The sequence below is a fragment of the Vidua chalybeata genome, chromosome 1 (genome assembly GCF_026979565.1).
Source record: "Vidua chalybeata isolate OUT-0048 chromosome 1, bVidCha1 merged haplotype, whole genome shotgun sequence".
Taxonomy (NCBI): domain Eukaryota; kingdom Metazoa; phylum Chordata; class Aves; order Passeriformes; family Viduidae; genus Vidua; species Vidua chalybeata.
Window position 1 is genome coordinate 54,080,182 of NC_071530.1, and position 19,298 is coordinate 54,099,479.

General features: G+C 44.3%; 1 protein-coding gene and 1 long non-coding RNA gene across 11 annotated transcripts; both read left to right on the top strand.

Moving 5' to 3' along the window:
• Positions 1-10: 10 nt before the first annotated feature.
• Positions 11-18,568, top strand: LOC128786670 (uncharacterized). Of its 10 annotated transcripts, none has more exons than XR_008430433.1 (7): positions 11-100; positions 12,619-12,848; positions 15,442-16,716; positions 16,956-17,044; positions 17,303-17,437; positions 17,724-18,025; positions 18,312-18,568. It is a non-coding gene; the product is annotated as an uncharacterized LOC128786670 (long non-coding RNA). The 10 variants fall into 10 exon arrangements; XR_008430424.1 differs by having other exon boundaries at positions 15,442-16,392; positions 16,628-16,716; positions 17,724-18,568; XR_008430422.1 differs by having other exon boundaries at positions 15,442-15,634; positions 16,011-16,716; positions 17,724-18,568.
• Positions 2,054-11,942, top strand: LOC128786632 (endogenous retrovirus group 3 member 1 Env polyprotein-like). The gene is made up of 3 exons (XM_053940002.1): positions 2,054-2,183; positions 9,439-9,519; positions 10,120-11,942. Exon 3 carries the CDS (start codon positions 10,188-10,190, stop codon positions 11,442-11,444), a length of 1,257 nt encoding a protein of 418 aa, XP_053795977.1. The 5' UTR covers positions 2,054-2,183; positions 9,439-9,519; positions 10,120-10,187; the 3' UTR covers positions 11,445-11,942.
• Positions 18,569-19,298: the final 730 nt, after the last annotated feature.

Genomic DNA, 19,298 nt, shown 5'->3' on the forward strand with positions numbered 1-19,298 from the left:
CACCCTCAGGCGCCACGGGGCTTTTCCCCGGAGGGACTCTGCGCCTCGGCTGTACACTGCGGGGAGCAGACCACGGCCCGTCGACTAGCGGATGAAAGCGGTATGTATTAATTTATTTTCTTAAGGTTGGCACTGATAAGTCGCAAAAAGATGTTTTTGCGCGCAGGTTTGCCTAGGGGCTTGCAAGCAGACCGCCATCGGGGGAGAGGCCGGCGGCGGGAGGACCTCCCCAGCTGATAGCGCGGCTCGGGGAGGGCGAAATCGCGATTTCAGTGTGTGGTGTGTGTCCCGATTGCAGTGTAGTGTGTCTGTTACGTCCGGACGTGCGTGCTTGTGCGTGTGTGTGCATGTGTGAGTGGAACGGTGCGGCGTTGCTACGATACAGAGACGCGGCGCGGCGGTGCTAGGGAGCGCATGCGCAGGGCAGCTCTCAGCCCACACTACCTGCTAGTGCGGGTAGTGCGCATGCGCGGGGCAGCTCTCAGCCACACTACCTGATAGTGCGGGTAGTGCGCACTCTACCTGATAGAGCGGGTGGTGCGCATGCGTGGCACGGGCTGTCTCTGGCGAGCTGGGGGAGCGCGGCGCGGGGCTTAAGTCGGGGCTTGCAAAGGTGCTTTAGGCGCAGCCCAGCTGATAGCGCAGCGGGCGCGCGGGCACAAGCCGCGGTTTGAGGAGCTGCTTTGAACGCCGCTAGCTGATAGCGCAGCTAGTGGGAGCGTGGTACAAGCTAGGAGTTACAAGCACCGCTTACAAGCATCGCTAGTTGGTAAAAAGCTTGCAAAAGTAGCCAGCGAGCCCGGCTGGGCTAAGAGTTAAGTGTTTGTTATACAATAGCACTGCCCTTCAGTGTGAAAAGCTGTCACTGGTGTAGGAGGAGGGGTTGGGGAAGGCAGTCTAGGGTTGCCATGGGAAACAGCAGTTGTATGAGTTCTCCACCCCCTTTTGTAAGAGAATTGTACCCTCCCCCTGTCCTGTCAGTTATAGTTCAAGTCTGCCCCTTAGCCTAGAATCTTCTCTGTTCCACGTTTCCCCTTTGGTTCTTCCACCAAGAACACTCCTTTCCCTTTTCCCCACTGGTTAATGTTATATTTCCCCTCCCTTTAGCCTTCTCCCGATTGTACCCTCGAATGCTAAACCCTCCTACCCCTACGCAGTAAAAGAATCCTCACCCCGCCCTTCGGGGCTCTCGGAATCTGCCTCCCTTCTGCTTCGTTGTCTCCCTGTTTGCCCCTTCTGCGACCCTTCAATCAACGAGCAGGATTTCAGCAGCCCGAGTGTCCCTCCCGTTCTTCTGGTGGACCCTCAGATGTACCAGCTATCCGAGTTTCGTGCCGAGTGGCTAAAAGCCCCCACTGTTACAAATAAACTCGTTTTAATAGGTGGGAGTGGTGATGGGGTGTAGGTAATTGTTAATTAATGTAACCAATTGTCAATGTAATGAATTGTTAAATTGTTAATGTAGTAAGTGGTTGTGAGTTACTGTTAGTTACGAAGTTTAATATGTACCCTTAGTTAAATGTTGGTGCACAGTTGCCAATCAAGGGGGGGGAGGCCAGGTGCATCAGAGAACTACATCATCAGTCCAACCTGCTATTGGAGGAACAGACCAACCAATGGTGCCTCGAAGTTCAGGAATGATTGGCCAGAAATGCACCATCTTATAAACCAATCAAGGACCAGAAAAGGAGCCAATCAACGAGAGGATCAAGAACGCACCAATTGACGGCCTCCAGAGACTTTAATAACCCCGGGTGCTGGCCACCCCGGGTCTTTCCGCGGACTTGGTTGCCAAGGAAACACCCTGTGCCTGTGCACAGTTACTGTTGCACGTTGTTACTTTCTGGCTTGCCGCTGAGGTCCTGGGCTTATCCTGGGACCTCGTCCCCAGCTGTCTGTGATTTTAATAAACAGGCCCAAATTTTTTTAACATATTCTGGCTCTGAATTTGCCTGTTTTTAACAGATTGGGGGCTCGTCCGGGATAGCCACGCCCCAGAGGCGGTCCTGGAGAAGGACGGGTCCGGGAAGACCGGTCCAGCGTTTTTTTTTATTGCTGCCCGAACTTGGATTTCTCCGAGACCGAAGACGGTTGGTTGCTGGCTACACCCGAGAGACAACTGAGGACCCGGCAACCCAGACTGAGAAGGCCCTTCGAGAGGGAGCGGGGCTCGCAACGCACAGGTAGGCGTTGCGAGTGGGGCAGGCATAAGGGGGTACGCTCATGCGTGGAGAGTGAGTGAGACGGGGGCTGACATCTCAGACTCCCGAAGCGACAGTGGACCTCCTAGTACCGCGTTTTCGGACTCCCGCGAGGGGGCCGGCCGGGAACGGAGGGAAGCGATTGGAATAAAGCATTGGAGTGAGTGTGGAACCCCGAGGGACCCTCCTTAGCGTGGGTGAAGGGGGAGTACCTCCTTTTCTCCTGCCCTCACCCGCGTAGGCTCCCGTTCCCCCAGGGTGGTGGGGGCTCCTAGGGGTTGCTTGAGCCAAAAAGGCGAAGGAACCGAAGGTGGTGGTTGGTTGGGATAACTTTCTGGCTTGCCAGAAAGACCTTCGGAACCGGGCCTCCCAGTACAGTGACAGGCATTGGGGCGGCTGGCTGGGAGGGGGGTGGACGGTCCCTGGACCCTTGATCCGAAAACGAAGGAACCGAAGGTGGTGGTTGGTAGGGATAACTTTCTGGCTTGCCAGAAACTTTCTGGCTTGCTAGAAAGACCTTCGGAACCGGGCCTCCTAGTACAGTGACAGGCATTGGGGCGGCTGGCTGGGAGGGGAGTGAACAAGGGGGGCGCAGGGGAGTTCCACCGGCTCAAGCAATCTGAAGGGCAGTTCCTCAAGGTGAGCACGGGAAGTGTCCCGGGCATCTTGAGGAACTAGGACCTCTGGGGTGGGCTAAAGACTCTCAACCGGAGACCTACTGGTAGTGAGGCCACCGGTTGGGGGATTGTCCCTCCTTTGGCAGGGGGAGGGAGTAGGAGCCTGACCAGAGGGGAATAGGACCCTAGGCCAGGGGGTCTGGCCAAGGGGAAATTCCTCCTAGCACGGCGACGGGCCGGGGAAGGCAAAAGGCCGCCGGCTAGGAGAAGTCCCTCTATCCATTAGGGGTAGGAGGGAGGGTTTAGAACCTGTCAGTTAGGGATATTATTTTGTTCTAGTTTATATAAGTTGTCTCGTCTATGTGTGATTTGCTCTTAATTGGAATTTTGTGGTCGATATTATCAAGTACGTTTATTTTGTCTGTTGTTACCGATAGTGTTATTTATTGGATTATTATATTGTGTTGTTTTATTTGTTTTAACACAAAAATACCAATTTGGTATTTTGCAGTATTGTTTGTGGTATTATGTGTAATCTTTTTGCTTTAAGTGATTGAGGTGTACATTCCTTGGAGTAGAGAGTTTTTTGGCGTTTTGTCAGCTTATATCTTTGGGTTAGGATTTCTGTTCGTGTCAGAGGGTATCTTGTGAGGTTGTGTTGAAGAGCCGACATTTTGTTGTTCTAGTACACAGATTTTAAGTCATTGATAGTGTGGGTGTGTGAGTGTGGGTGGCTCAGAGGAGCCATTTTAGTTGCTTTTGAGGTACTCCCCTCGAGAAGGGGAGTGGTTGTTTTACAGGGTGCGTGTGTGTGAGTGTGGGTGGCTCAGAGGAGCCATTTTAGTTGCTTTTGGGGTACTCCCCTCGAGAAGGGGAGTGGTTTGGGAGTGAGTGATAGACATCTGAAAAGACTTCCGGCTGATCAGCCATTTTGGTTTGTTTTGAGTCTTGGTTCCCACGGCATCTAATTTTCCCACGGGTCATTATTTTCGTTCCCACGGTATTCAATTTTCCCACGGGGTCTCCTATTGATTTATGTTTAAATTTTAGTTGTTCTTTTTATTGTAAATCCTTTTGGATTGTCATTCTCCTTTAAAGTTTACACAGTGACTTATTGCGAAGTTGTCTATTTAGTTAAATTGATACAAGTTGTTTATAGTTATGGGTCAGTGTGCAAGTAAGCGTACCCATAAGGGAAAAGCTAAGAAAATGAAATTGAAAGACATACCACAAGACAGTCCATTGGGGGAAATGTTAGAGAATTGGGACCATGATAAAACTTTAAAGGAATTGGATAAGATAAAAATGATACATTATTGTATTGAAATATGGCCACAAAAGAACATTCAAGAAGGACCTGTTAATTGGCCTTGGTATGGGTCAAAAGAAAAATGGTTATGTCTAGCTTTAAATAAATATGTTAATTCAAGGGAAGTACTAGATGAGGAGGAAATCAAATATGCAGCCTGTTGGCTGGAAAATGAAATTTGGGATAAAAAGGTTCGAATGTATAGAGTGGGCAAAGAAATAAAAGAGGGAAAAGAAGAATTTAAGCAAAAATGGGATCCATTGGACTATCTTCCTCCTCCAGTACCCCCTCCTATCCAACCTGAACCCATTTCGGCTCCTCCAGCATCCCTTCCTGTTCAGCCTATTTCCCCTCCTACCTCTTCAGGGCCCCTCCCTGCTCAACCTGTCTCCCACTCTACTCCATCAGCATCCCTTCCTGCCCAACCCGCACCTTGTCATACTCTTCTGGCTTCACCGACAGTCCCCCCTCCAGCAGTTTCTCCCATGCCTCTCTCCATCCCTGTCGCCCTCCCTCTGCCTCCCACACAAAATCTTACACAAACTCAACAGAGTAGCTTGGAGAGGGTAGCAACTCACAACTGTGAGTGCGAAAGAGTTGTAAGACCAAAAGAGAGGATTGCAATCTCAGGTAGTCATCATTATAATACTAGATCGCAAGTTGAGAGGAGCTTCCAAAAGGGGGAAGCAGGAGAAAGGTTATTACCTTTGAGAGAGGTTCCGATGGGAGGTGTCCAGGGGGGAATCGGTTTTGTAAATGTACCTTTGACGGGCTCAGAGGTGAGAAGTTTTAAGAAAGAACTTAAACCCCTATTGGAAGACCCTATAGGAGTTGCTGATCAAGTTGATCAGTTTTTAGGTTCAAGTACATATACTTGGGAGGAAATGAATTCTATTTTAGGTATTCTCTTTTCTTCAGAGGAAATGCATTTCATTCGGGTTGCAGGCATAAAAGCATGGGAGAAAGAGAATAGGGCCGGGCCGCGGGGTGAAGAGAAGATGCCTCTCACTCCACCTGATTGGAATCCAAATACGGAAGAAGGCCGTAGAAATATGAATTGTTATAGGTCTTTGGTTATTAAAGGTATCCGGGGAGCGGTCCCCCGGACTAGTAATGCAAAGCTGGCCTTTGATAGCCAGCAGGAGAAAGATGAAACCCCAAATGCCTGGTTAGATAGGCTAAGGCGAAATTTTCAATTATATTCCAGTGTGGATCCAGAGAGCACAGAAGGGAAAGTGTTGGTAAAGGTGCAATTTGTAACTAGAGCATGGCCAGATATTAGAAGGAAGTTAGAGAAGATAGAAGAATGGCAGGAAAAAGGCATGAATGAATTGTTAAGGGAGGCACAGAGAGTTTATTTGAGGAGGGAGGAAGAAAAGATGAAATCGAAGGCTAGAATTATGGTTGCAATAGCTAGGGAGAGTCAGGACAGAGAAAGGGAAGAGCCAAAGGGAAGGGAAAAATCAAGGAAGGAGGAGATTCGAGGGCAGGACGCAGACTCCTGGGAGGGGAAATGTTTTTATTGTGGTGAAAAAGGTCATTTTAGGAAGGAGTGTAAGAAATGGAGGAAAGACAGGAGACTGTACAAAGAAACGGAGATTGGAGAAAATGATGATTAGGGGTGTCAGGGGCTCTATCCCCTGGGGAAAATGGGTGAGCATAAGTTGGAGCCCTTGATAAATTTGGAAATAGGTCCCCAGGGGGAAGAATTTGAATTTTTAGTTGACACTGGGGCTGATAGGTCATGTGTTTCACGGTTCCCAAAAGGTTGTAAATTGAGTCAAAGAGTGTGTAAAGTGAGAGGTGCTAGTAATGAGCCTTTTGAAGTATCGGTAATAGAGCAAGTTGTGGTTAAAGGAAATTCAAGAGAAGGATATGTAGATTTGTTATATATGCCTAAATTGGAATGTAATTTATTAGGTAGAGACCTACAGGTGCAATTAGGGGTAGGGGTAATCCCTAAAGAGGGAAAGATGGTAGCGGAGATGCTGGTTCTCAAGTCGGAGGATGAAAATGAAATCAATAGCGAAGTCTGGGCAGAAGGGGGAGGCCGCAGCCTACTCGATATACCCCCCATAGAAGTAAAAATGAAACCAGGAACTTCACCAATTCGAGTAAAGCAATATCCTATTTCGGCCGAAGGGAAACAAGGACTAGCTCCAGTTATAAAAGAATTGATTAAAGATGGAATCCTAGAACCATGCATGTCTCCCCATAACACGCCAATATTACCGGTAAAGAAATCAGATGGTACTTACCGATTAGTCCAAGATCTAAGGGAGGTGAACAAACAGACAATTTCACGGTACCCTGTAGTAACCAATCCGTATACACTTCTAAGTAAGGTACCACCGAAACATGCATGGTTCAGTGTGATAGATTTGAAAGATGCCTTCTGGGCTTGTCCTCTAGCTGAAGAAAGTAGAAGTTGGTTTGCCTTTGAGTGGCAGGATGAGGAAACAGGAAGGAAACAACAACTCCAATGGACCCGGCTACCCCAAGGTTTTACAGAATCCCCAAATTTGTTTGGCCAGGCTTTGGAAGAATTGTTAAGGCAGTTTCAACCGGTGGGAGATACCCAAATTCTGCAATATGTTGATGATTTGTTGGTGTCAGGGGAACAGAGGGAGCAGGTTCAAGTAACAACAGTGAAATTATTAAACTTTTTTGGGGAAAAGGGTTTAAAAGTGTCAAAAAAGAAACTCCAATTTGTAGAACAGGAAGTGAAATATTTAGGTCATCTGATTGGGAAAGGATACAAGAAATTAGAAGCTGAGCGAATTCAAGGGATCCTCTCCCTACCTGCACCGAAAACAAAAAGGGATGTAAGGAAATTGTTGGGGTTAATCGGATATTGTAAATTGTGGATTGATGGGCATACTAAACTGGTCAAGTTCCTATATGATAAATTAGTTGAAGAAGAACCTCTAGATTGGAATGAGCAAGATGAGCAGAAGTTACAAGAGTTGAAAGAAAAGTTCGTGACAGCACCAGTTTTAAGTTTACCTGATTTAGACAGACCCTTTGAGTTGTTTATAAATGTAGAAGAAGGTATTGCATATGGAGTATTGGTCCAAAAGTGGTGCGGAGATAGAAAACCAGTAGCTTATGTGTCTAAGCTATTAGACCCGGTAGTGAGAGGATGGCCTACATGTTTACAATCAGTGGCTGCTACTGTAGCTTTGGTAGAGGAGGGATACAAACTAACATTTGGGAGCAAAATCAAAGTGTATACACCTCATGATTTGAAAACTATATTGAGTAAGAGAGCAAGTCAGTGGATTACAGACAGCAGGCTGTTAAAATATGAATTGATGCTCACCAATATTGAGAATTTAGAATTAGCCACAACGAATGTTCAAAATCCAGCCCAATTTTTGTATGGAGAGCCACAAGAAAATTTAGAACATTGTTGTATAGAAGTCATAGATTTGCAGACCAAAGTAAGGGAAGATTTGCAAGAGCAGCCATTACCAGAAGGAGAAGTGTTGTTTGTGGATGGTTCTTCCAGGGTAAAGGAGGGGAAGAGAATGTCAGGATATGCAGTAATAGATGGTAAGAGTATGGAAATTATAGAAAAAGGGAGGCTTCCAGCAAAATGGTCTGCACAGTGTTGTGAGGTTTATGCTTTACTAAAAGGGCTGCAGTGGTTAAAGTACAAGAAAGGAACTGTTTACACTGACTCCAAATATGCCTATGGTGTAGTACATACGTTTGGTAAGATCTGGGGAGAAAGGGGGTTTATAAACTCTAAAGGCAAGACCCTAGTCCATGAAAAGCTAATCAAGAAAACGTTGGAAGCTCTCAAAGACCCTTTGGAAATTGCAGTGGTACATATAAAAGGTCACCAGAAAGGAACTTCTAAAGAGGTGCAGGGCAACAATTTAGCAGACAGAGCAGCTAAAGAGGCTGCCTTAGAAAAAGAAGAGAAAATCCTGCAGTTAGTCAATCTGGGGGACAGAGATAATAAAGAAAACCCAATTTTTAGTGAGCAAGAACAAAAAGAGTTGCTAAAACATGGGGGAATAAGAGATGAAAGAGGGAAGTGGAGAATGCCAGATGGGAGACAGGTATTAAACAAAGCGCTAGCCAGGAAAATTTTGGAGAATTTGCATGCTTCAACCCACTGGGGAACCCAGGCCTTGTGCGATCATTTTCTGCGAACTTATGTATGCATTGGTATATTTGAAGTAGCTAAGATAATCACAAGAGATTGTATGATTTGTCAGAGAGTAAATAGAAAAGTAATGAGAAAAGCCCCACTGGGTGGAAGAGAATTGGCCCAGAGACCTTTCCAAAATGTCCAAATTGATTTTACTGAACTTCCCCCAGTCCAAAAGTTTAAGTATTTATTAGTGATAATAGATCATCTGACTCATTGGGTTGAAGCATTTCCAACTACAAGAGCTACAGCAGGAGTGGTTAGTAAGATCTTACTGGAACAAGTCATACCGAGATATGGTATTGTAAACATTATTGATTCAGACAGAGGGCCACATTTCACAGCCAAGGTCTTACATCAGATAACAGAGGCTTTAGGAATAGTATGGAGACTTCACACCCCGTGGAGACCTCAAAGCTCAGGAAGAGTGGAGAGAATGAACCAAACCTTAAAAATAACACTCACCAAATTGGTGGAGGAAACAAAAATGAACTGGTTAAAATGTCTTCCATTAGCACTAATGAGAATAAGAACAAAACCAAGAGCCGATATTGGCATTTCTCCTTATGAAATGATGTTTGGGTTGCCATTCCTAACTGTCTCAGACCACACAGGGACTTACGAAGAGGGAGAACAGAGTACCAAGAAGTATGTACAAGTGATTGCGAATACCTTAGAGGAATTAAGGAAAAACGGATATCTTCCCCAAAGTACCCCAATTGACTTTAAAATTCATTCGTTTCAGCCGGGAGACTGGGTTTTAATAAAGGTGTGGAAAGAACAGCCATTATCTCCCATGTGGGAGGGTCCCTTCCAGGTTCTCTTAACTACTGAAACTGCAGTAAGGACCCAAGAAAGAGGATGGACACATGTCACAAGAGTCAAAGGTCCGGTACAAGCTCCTACTGAGTGGACAGTGATCAATACATCTGACACAAAACTGACTTTAAAGAGAAAACCTCAAGAGAAGTGAAATAAGAAGAAGAGCAGGGTTTTAATCTATTATGAACTGTTCAGATATTATTTATTAATTGTTACCTATTATTTAAATAATTATTCTAACTTGTTATTAGTGTTAAAAGTTTAAATTGTTAGTATTGAAGTATTTATTATAACTTGCGTCAAATTTCTGGTATCTTTTTATTGCAGATCCCAAAGAATAGAGCATCCTCCCACTCATTTAGTAATCAGGCCCTAAAAAGAAACACTCAAGTCAATACAAGGAGGGAAGTAAGTCACTGCAGGAGGAGGTAACGGTAAGATCATATTACAAGGGGCAAGACCGGGTCAGGATACACTCTTGCCACAAGGCAGATATACCATAGGCCTTCCCGAAAAATATGGAGGTTGGGAGAGTGCCCTGTACCGGACCCTTGTTGCTGTTAGCACTGCTAACAGTGATAAACATCCAGGGAAGTCAGATAGACCCCTGTGATAGATGTTACTATCCACTTTATGCAGGAGACTCTCGGAGTGCCGTCCTAAGAATTCATACAAATCCGAGTCCCAACTGTATTGACTTTTTACAATTAACGACATGTGTAGAGGACGGTACAACCTATTGGCTCTCCGAAAACATAGGAAATCATAAACAAAAACTGTTGGGAGAATGCCCTACAAGGGAAAAATGGATATGTTTGGAGAAGAAGCCAGAGAAAAAGGAGAAAGCAAAAGAGGTTCACGAGCCTGACTTTATAAAAGAAAAGGAAGTGAAAGGGGTAATAAGAAAAGGAGCAGGACTCAAGATTCTAGGTGGGAAAAATCTGTTTTTAGACCTGGTGGAAAAGATAAGCCATGAATTTAATATAACTAACTGTTGGATTTGTGGAGACACTAGAACAGCAGAAATTTGGCCATGGGAAGGAATTGCACTGAGTCCAAAGGAGATCTTAAGGTTAATGAAGAATAAGATGAGAATCCAAAGGTCATCACCTGTGCAAGATAAAAGGAATGACGAAGAAGTATGGAATTTAAAATCTGAGGTAATCGGGGAGGAATGTCTGTGGAGGAAGGGATCTTCTAAGTTCATTTCATATGTGGGTGAGTTATCCTGTAAGCGATATCTAGTTACCAACGATACCCACCAATGGTGGATTCCTGGGGCTCCTCACCTCTATTGGTCCAGAAAACAAAAACAGGGATGTTCTTATATTCAAAAGGAAAAGTTATATGAATGTATTACCACAGATCCCAACCCTTTCCATGATGATCCCCAAATGTACAAGTTTTGGAGTAAAAATGGGGTCACTTCTGTAGAACATCATAAATTCTGGAGAGCCCCAAATGAGTTATTTTGGCTTTGTGGTAGAATGGCATATGTAATGTTGCCTAAAGATTGGACAGGAAGTTGTACACTAGGTATTATAAAACCTTCTTTCTTTTTACTGCCCAGAGACGGAAGTCAACATCTAGGAATTCCCTTATATGATGAATTAAAACGTAAAAGAAGAGACTTAATTGGTGGATCTCAAAAGTGGGGGGAAGAAGAGTGGCCTCCAGAAAGAATAATCGAGACATATGGCCCTGCCACCTGGGCCCAAGATGGGTCGTGGGGGTACCGAACTCCCATTTATATGTTAAATAGAATTATTAGATTACAGGCAGTGTTGGAAATCATAACCAATGAAACGGCCATGGTCTTAGATCTGATCTCTACCCAAAACCGCCAAATGAGGACGGCTATCTACCAAAATCGATTAGCATTAGATTATTTATTGGCAGAAGAAGGTGGGGTCTGTGGTAAATTTAATTCATCAGAGTGTTGTATTGAAATTGATGATTATGGAGATCTTATCAAAAATATTACAACCAGGATTAGGAAATTGGCACATGTCCCAGTCCAGAGATGGAGCCCTCTAATAAAATTAAATTGGTGGGATAACCTCTTAGGGGGAGAATGGTGGAAGAAGGTTTTATTGATTGTAGGAGGTGCCTTAATAAGTCTTATTCTACTTCCTTGTTTAATACCTTGTTTAATTCGGTTGATAACTAACATTGTGCAGAATTCCCTAGAAAGCTTAAGCAGAGAGAAGATCGAGAAGATCATGATCATACAAGAAAATAAACTGGGAAAGAACTCTGAAACTGCTAAGAAGACCTATGAAAAGTACCAGAAATTAAGAAAAATTTACCAAGTTTATGATGCTCCTGTTTAAATTAAAGGTTTGATGCGGGCTAAAGCCCGATCAAAGATTTAGAGGGGGGAGTTGTTACAAATAAACTCGTTTTAATAGGTGGGAGTGGTGATGGGGTGTAGGTAATTGTTAATTAATGTAACCAATTGTCAATGTAATGAATTGTTAAATTGTTAATGTAGTAAGTGGTTGTGAGTTACTGTTAGTTACGAAGTTTAATATGTACCCTTAGTTAAATGTTGGTGCACAGTTGCCAATCAAGGGGGGGGAGGCCAGGTGCATCAGAGAACTACATCATCAGTCCAACCTGCTATTGGAGGAACAGACCAACCAATGGTGCCTCGAAGTTCAGGAATGATTGGCCAGAAATGCACCATCTTATAAACCAATCAAGGACCAGAAAAGGAGCCAATCAACGAGAGGATCAAGAACGCACCAATTGACGGCCTCCAGAGACTTTAATAACCCCGGGTGCTGGCCACCCCGGGTCTTTCCGCGGACTTGGTTGCCAAGGAAACACCCTGTGCCTGTGCACAGTTACTGTTGCACGTTGTTACTTTCTGGCTTGCCGCTGAGGTCCTGGGCTTATCCTGGGACCTCGTCCCCAGCTGTCTGTGATTTTAATAAACAGGCCCAAATTTTTTTAACATATTCTGGCTCTGAATTTGCCTGTTTTTAACACCACGGCTCGGCAACTGGGAGATCCTTTGCATTACAGGGCGAATAAAGGGGGGATGAATGTGTGTGAATGAGAGGCTATAAGAGCCCGTCTGAAGCCCCTCATTTTCCATTCTGCCTTCCGATTGCCACAAGAAAGAATCCCTTCCCCCACTGTAGTTCCGGCTTAGAACAGGACACAGCACAGGTGGAACCACTGAACCGTCATGCTGGCTGTTCCGAACAAGGCCTGGCAAGGACTTGGCAAGGACTTGGCAAGGACTTGGCAAAGACCTGACATGGACCCAGCACGGGACAGCCTGATGCGCGGCCTGCTTCTAATCTCCGTTCTTAAGCCAAATGAACTTTTGGGGTGACTCTCGCGGTCCTTCATTGAAGACCCCTCATCTGCCTCGTTACCACTGTGACAAACAAAGAATGAGAACCCTCCTCCCAAGGACTGAGACTGAGACCCCTGCTATAGGGAGGAGGGGAAATTGGTGGTCTGACACTAATGACATGACCTGTTTCCCTTCAGTGATTCAAATGGACTTATTCTTCATTGGATTCGTCTTGCTTTGGTGGTTTCTGTGGACTCACCTGTTCCCGCGTGGCGATTACAATGGACTTTCATTGTTACACTTGCTCCCCCCCTCTTTCCTCTGTGGACTATAACTGGAGCCCCGAGTCGACCAGAACTTCGGAGACTCCCCCGACACGACAGATGGATCCCCATCGTCCGGACCACTGAGGATCTCGCCTGTGTTGGTAGCTATTCCATATCCCTCTTCTCTCGCTCTCTCTATCCTTTTATCTCCTTTCAGATCCCCACTATCGCGTTTACTGTTTTGGCCCCTAATAAGGTGCATTTGTTGTGATTAACTGATAGTCCCTTGTTGTTTGCCTTTGTTGCACTTTTGGGATCGGTGAAAAGAACCATCACGACACCCCGCAAGAAGCGGATCGTGACATTAAAATTGGCGTCACGGACAGGATTTCTGTCTAGACAGAAGGGTTGCAGCTGAAAAGGCACCCACACTGTCTTTGGAAATTCATAAAGGATCCCTTAGTGCAAAAGGCGGGACACTGTTGTTTTGTTGTTGTTGTGTGTATCTGGTCTGGGAAGGAAGGGACAACTTGAAGCAACTAAGCAGAGCCTCGCAGGCAGATTATTGTCCTTTCACCCAGCCAGGGAAGCGAAGGGCGACACAGCGAGGGCTGTGTAGTTTTGTGGAACTTAAGTTTGTAGCTCCCTGTCGTGGTTTTGGTCCCTTCACAAAATGAGTGACAATCTTAGCCTTGAAATTAAAGCTGAATTTTATGCACTACTAGCCAAACACAATGCCAGACCTTCTACGGAAGGAGAAAAATGGGCGCAGAGTAATTGGTTGAACTTAGAAAATGTTATTGATAGAGTGTGTTCATTACAACATGAAACAAAATTCAAACTGGGCAAAAATAAAACTATCTCATGCTCAGTTTTGGGAGCTTGTCTTACGGCAGCTATAGAAAATGGCTTCGAGCGAAGAAGTGAGGAACATGCTCTAATAGACTCCCTTCAAAATCTAGTTGAAATTTTGCAAAACCAGTTCTATGAAGCAAAAGATGTGATCTATGCATTGCGAGCTGCCTTAACAGAGGAACATATTAACAAATCACATCATGCTGATTCCTCTACAGAGCTTGAGGAGAAGGAAACTCCTCACATGAAACAAATCTATCCTCATCAAGAACTTGAAGCAGCAAGTAATTGTGGGGAACATTGCTGCCACCACTTGAGACCCTTGATTAAAACAGAGTAGAACTATCTCAGTGATGATGATCTCGAACCTCACATCACAGCCAAACACATACCATCACAACTAAACACTGCCACCGAGCTAGCTAAGCTTAAAAGGGAATATGGACAGCCTCCACATGAATCAGAAACAGAATGTGTTTTCCGGGTGTCCCTCACTGGTGGTGATCAAATTCAATTAACTGAACAGGAAGCCACTGGGTATTGGGGACATGGTGTCTTCTTAACAACAGGAGAGAAAGGTGACACATGGTCCCTGACACAGCGTGCAGCTTTTTTGGGCCGGGGGAACAAGCCCCTTGGAAAGGGGAGATCCCATAGCTAGAATTAGTACCCCCGACCAACTCTTGGAAAATGTGCACAAAGCTGCTTGCCTGCAAATGACTCACAAAAAGAAATTAATTCCTGGCTTTGAATCCCTGATGCAATTACCTGTGAAGCCCAAGATAATGACCCCTTTAATTTGTGGGCTTCCAGAATCACTCAAACCTACAGCAATTCTCCTTCCAAAAAACGATAGCAGCTGTATCTCCTGTAGAAAGACCAGCTAGATTTCCTAGTAAGCAGAAGGACCCATTTGTTCCCCTTTATGACTTGTTGAGGAAAGGGGTGAAATGGGATTGGAGTCTTTCTCAGGAGTCAGCATTGCAATTGCTGATTTTTGAAGCAACAGCTCATCAAGCAGTGACCCCTATCCATCCTACAGATCCTTTCCAGGTGGAATGGGGATTTGCCTCCTCAGGGCTGTCAGTACACATATGGCAGCGGGGTGCTGAGGGTCTGACAAGACCTGTTGGTTTTTACTCCCGTGGTTCCAAAGATGCTGAGAAAAGATACACTACCTGGGAAAAAGGATTGTTGATGGTTATCTTAGCTTTCCTAGAAGTAGAAAAAATTGCACGAAAACAACCAATTGTATTGAGAGGCCCCTTCAAGGTTATTAAGACAGCCACTAGTGGGACTCCCCCTCCTGACGGGGTGGCCCAGAGGGCCTTAGTGAGAAAGTGGTATGCTCAGCTTGAACATTACTGTAACTTCTTCTCAATGACAGAAGGACCTGTAAAAACTTTACTAATCCAAGAAACTGAGAGCTTGGACAAACCTGCCTCTGTAATCAAAGTAACCCCTCCTTTCTGCCCCAAACAATCAGCAAACTCTTGGTTTACTGATGCTTCTGCTAAAGGGGAAGGAAAAGTATGGAAATATAGGGCAGAAGCCCTCCACTTTTCCTCTGGTGAGCAAATGATTACAGAGGGAGAAGGTAGTACACACATTGGGGAGCTGATAGCTGTCTGGAGTATTTTTCAACAAGAAGCACAGAATTCCTCTTTGGTCTGCATCTACACTGACTCCTATGCTCTGTACCAAATGATCCTAATAATCCAGCTCATGACCCTGGCCAACCTGTTCTGGTGGACCTCTCTTACTATAGGACTAGTAGCACTTGTGCTAAAACCCCCTCTGAATAAATATGCATGGGAAGCCTCTAGTGCTCTAGGGAAAGAGCATTGGACAATACATGCTGGATAATTCCATCATTCTAACTTTTCTGCCTCTCGGCAGCAGAATTCTGTTGTGTTTACTTTTTCAGAAGAACCCCGAGGGACATGAAGACCACCTAATCCATGATAAAACTGGTAATACTTTTCTGCATCCTACCACAACCCCATGGCCAGAAACCAGCTGAGTGGCCGTGGTCTGAACTAATTGTGGTAGCATGCAGAAAAAGTGAAAGGATCTCTTTAAGCACAAAAAGGTGTGTACGCACCCAAGCATACAGGATTGTTGGCACAATTACACATTAACACAAACTGTAGAAGTAGTTTGGTTTTGGTCCAAAAATACCGAAGCACTTTTTTTTGTTTTGTTTTGTTTTTGTTTTTGTTTTTGTTTTTTAAGTTTAAAGTATTGATTCAAATACTGGAGTAGGACTTGATGTTAATGTTGTGACACCTACCACCCAACCACTGGTTACACTTAGCCCGAAAATCTTTGGAATTGGACCATATATAATCAGGAAAACTGGCCAACAACAGATATTGTTTAATCTGTTATGGTCTCTTAAACAAGTCAAATTGCTGATGCAAAACAATATCTCAGAAATACAACCAGCTTGTTCACCCTTTTTGCAGACCTCTTTTCAGGGTTGGACAACCTGGCTGCGACAGTGGAACCCTCCTAAAAACCGGGTGCCAAGAGACGTAACTGGTCTTGTGGGGACAGGATTGGGAATCCTAAATAGTATTGATTCAGAAGTATTAATGAATAAATTGGCTTCCACAACTAAAGATTTAACCAAAATACAACAACCACTGCAATCGTCCTTATCAGCCTTGGGAACACATCAGTGGTTGCTATCAAACATTCTACCAAATTGGGAAAAGATAAATGTAAATAATAGCAAATTGATAATTGATGGACTTAATGCCACACAAAGCAACGTTTCCTTAGCTCTTAGCTGTATCCAGGCTCAATTATGGATGCAGTCAGTTGCTGCCTCAATTATAAGAGAAGGTGAAGAAGGCACTTTTCCTACTGAGATTAGGAAAATAGTCTGGGACAGTGCCACTGACTTCGAAAGAGATTTCCAATCCTGGTGGAATTTAGTGAATTTTACCTATGACCCTAACACAAACACAGCCACAGCATTTGTGCTGACCATAAGAAATGCCTCGGTGCATTTGATATTCCCTATCATTGCACTAGGATTAAATCATGATGGACCCACTTTCTATCCTTCTGAACATAGAGAATGGGCCCGTCAAATTGATGACAAATGGCAAACTGTCAATTTAGAGTCCTGTACCATCTGAGAACAACTAGGGTTTATCTGTGAAGGTAATGCAATTGTAGCTCAAGATATTTGTCTGGACACAGAACAAAATAGCTGTCATTTTGATATTCATCCTAACGAGACTTCTGAAACAGTCCTTGTATATACAGACAATGGGTGTGCCTGCTTCAGAACCGCTTGTGATACTGTGTTTATAGAAAGTACAGTAGTAGATACTAAAAATCATTCAAATTTTTGTGCTTGTAACTTTACTAAAATTGCAGGATGTGATTTTCTTTTGTAGCTCCAGTTACTTCACATGAACTTTTAGAATCCAATCTCACGTTGATTCACAAGCTACTGCCTACTCCCATTGGGATGAACCTTACTCTGGTAAAGCAATTATTACTTCATCAAGATCTAATAGAGATCCTAGGAAAAATCAAGGGGAATGGACAGAAAACTCTGGTAACTGTTCATCATGATGTGCAAGAAATACATCGTGTTGTAGAAAGGGTGAAAAGTGATGCTGAGCACAAGTGGTGGGATACCCTTTTCGGGTGGTCACCCACCGCCACCGGTATCCTGAACAAATTGTGCCATCCCATTGTTGTTCTTCTGGTTTTAGTTATGATTGGTTTTGTTTATCAGTAATCTTGCTTATTGTAAATTGGAGAATGATGAAATGATGAACAAAATTAACATCTATAATTAATGCACACCACTTGGCCGACATCCTTTACACTATAGATGTTCCCAGGACTGTAGACACAAGAAGATTATAAGGTTAGAAGATATGTTTTACATAATTTTCTTTTATGATTTGCTCTAATCACTGTTTTAATTATTTTTGTTTATTGTTTATAAAATTGTACTGAGTAATATCGATTATACTAGGTTTGTTACTTTACTGTTTAATATTGATTATACTGGTTTATTATTTGATCAATTTATTGTTTAATTGATTAATATTGATTATTATTTAAATAACTATTATTGATTTACTAATTGTATTTTGCTTATTGTTTAATTATAATTTGTTGTGATTACTAATATGTTGTGATTGTTTTAGTTTTCCTGTTTTCTCTTTCTTTCCCTTTTCCTCTTCTCTTTTCCCTGCGACGTGCTGCCAACACTTGACGAGTCCTGAAGACTCCACGACGACACCATGGAATCCTGCTGATGAAGATCTTTCGAGGGCAATCGTCAGTCACGGGGTGGTGTAAGAGCCCGTCTGAAGCCCCTCATTTTCCATTCTGCCTTCCGATTGCCACAAGAAAGAATCCCATCCCCCACTGTAGTTCCGGCTTAGAACAGGACACAGCACAGGTGGAACCACTGAACCGTCACGCTGGCTGTTCCGAACAAGGCCTGGTAAGAACTTGGCAAGGACTTGGCAAGGACTTGGCAAAGACCTGACGTGGACCCAGCACGGGACAGCCTGATGCGCGGCCTGCTTCTAATCTCCGTTCTTAAGCCAAATGAACTTTTGGGGTGACTCTCGCGGTCCTTCATTGAAGACCCCTCATCTGCCTCGTTACCACTGTGACAAACAAAGAATGAGAACCCTCCTCCCAAGGACTGAGACTGAGACCCCTGCTATAGGGAGGAGGGGAAATTGGTGGTCTGACCACTAATGACATGACCTGTTTCCCTTCAGTGATTCAAATGGACTTATTCTTCATTGGATTCGTCTTGCTTTGGTGGTTACTGTGGACTCACCTGTTCCCTCGGGGCGATTACAATGGACTTTCATTATTACACTTGTTCCCCCCCTCTCTCCTCTGTGGACTATAATTGGACCCCCAAGTCGACCAGAACTTCGAAGACTCCCCCGACACGACAGATGGATCCCCATCGTCCGGAGCACTGAGGATCTCGCCTGTGTTGGTAGCTATTCCCATATCCCTCTTCTCTCTCTATCTTTTATCTCCTTTCAGATCCCCACTATCGCGTTTACTGTTTTGGCCCCTAATAAAGGTGCATTTGTTGTGATTAACTGATAGTCCCTTGTTGTTTGCCTTTGTTGCACTTTTGGGATCGGTGAAAAGAACCATCACGACACCCCGCAAGAAGCGGATCGTGACATTAAAATTGGCGTCACGGACAGGATTTCTGTCTAGACAGAAGGGTTGCAGCTGAAAAGGCACCCACACTGTCTTTGGAAATTCATAAAGGATCCCTTAGTGCAAAAGGCGGGACACTGTTGTTTTGTTGTTGTTGTGTGTATCTGGTCTGGGAAGGAAGGGACAACTTGAAGCAACTAAGCAGAGCCTCGCAGGCAGATTATTGTCCTTTCACCCAGCCAGGGAAGCGAAGGGCGACACAGCGAGGGCTGTGTAGTTTTGTGGAACTTAAGTTTGTAGCTCCCTGTCGTGGTTTTGGTCCCTTCACAAAATGAGTGACAATCTTAGCCTTGAAATTAAAGCTGAATTTTATGCACTACTAGCCAAACACAATGCCAGACCTTCTACGGAAGGAGAAAAATGGGCGCAGAGTAATTGGTTGAACTTAGAAAATGTTATTGATAGAGTGTGTTCATTACAACATGAAACAAAATTCAAACTGGGCAAAAATAAAACTATCTCATGCTCAGTTTTGGGAGCTTGTCTTACGGCAGCTATAGAAAATGGCTTCGAGCGAAGAA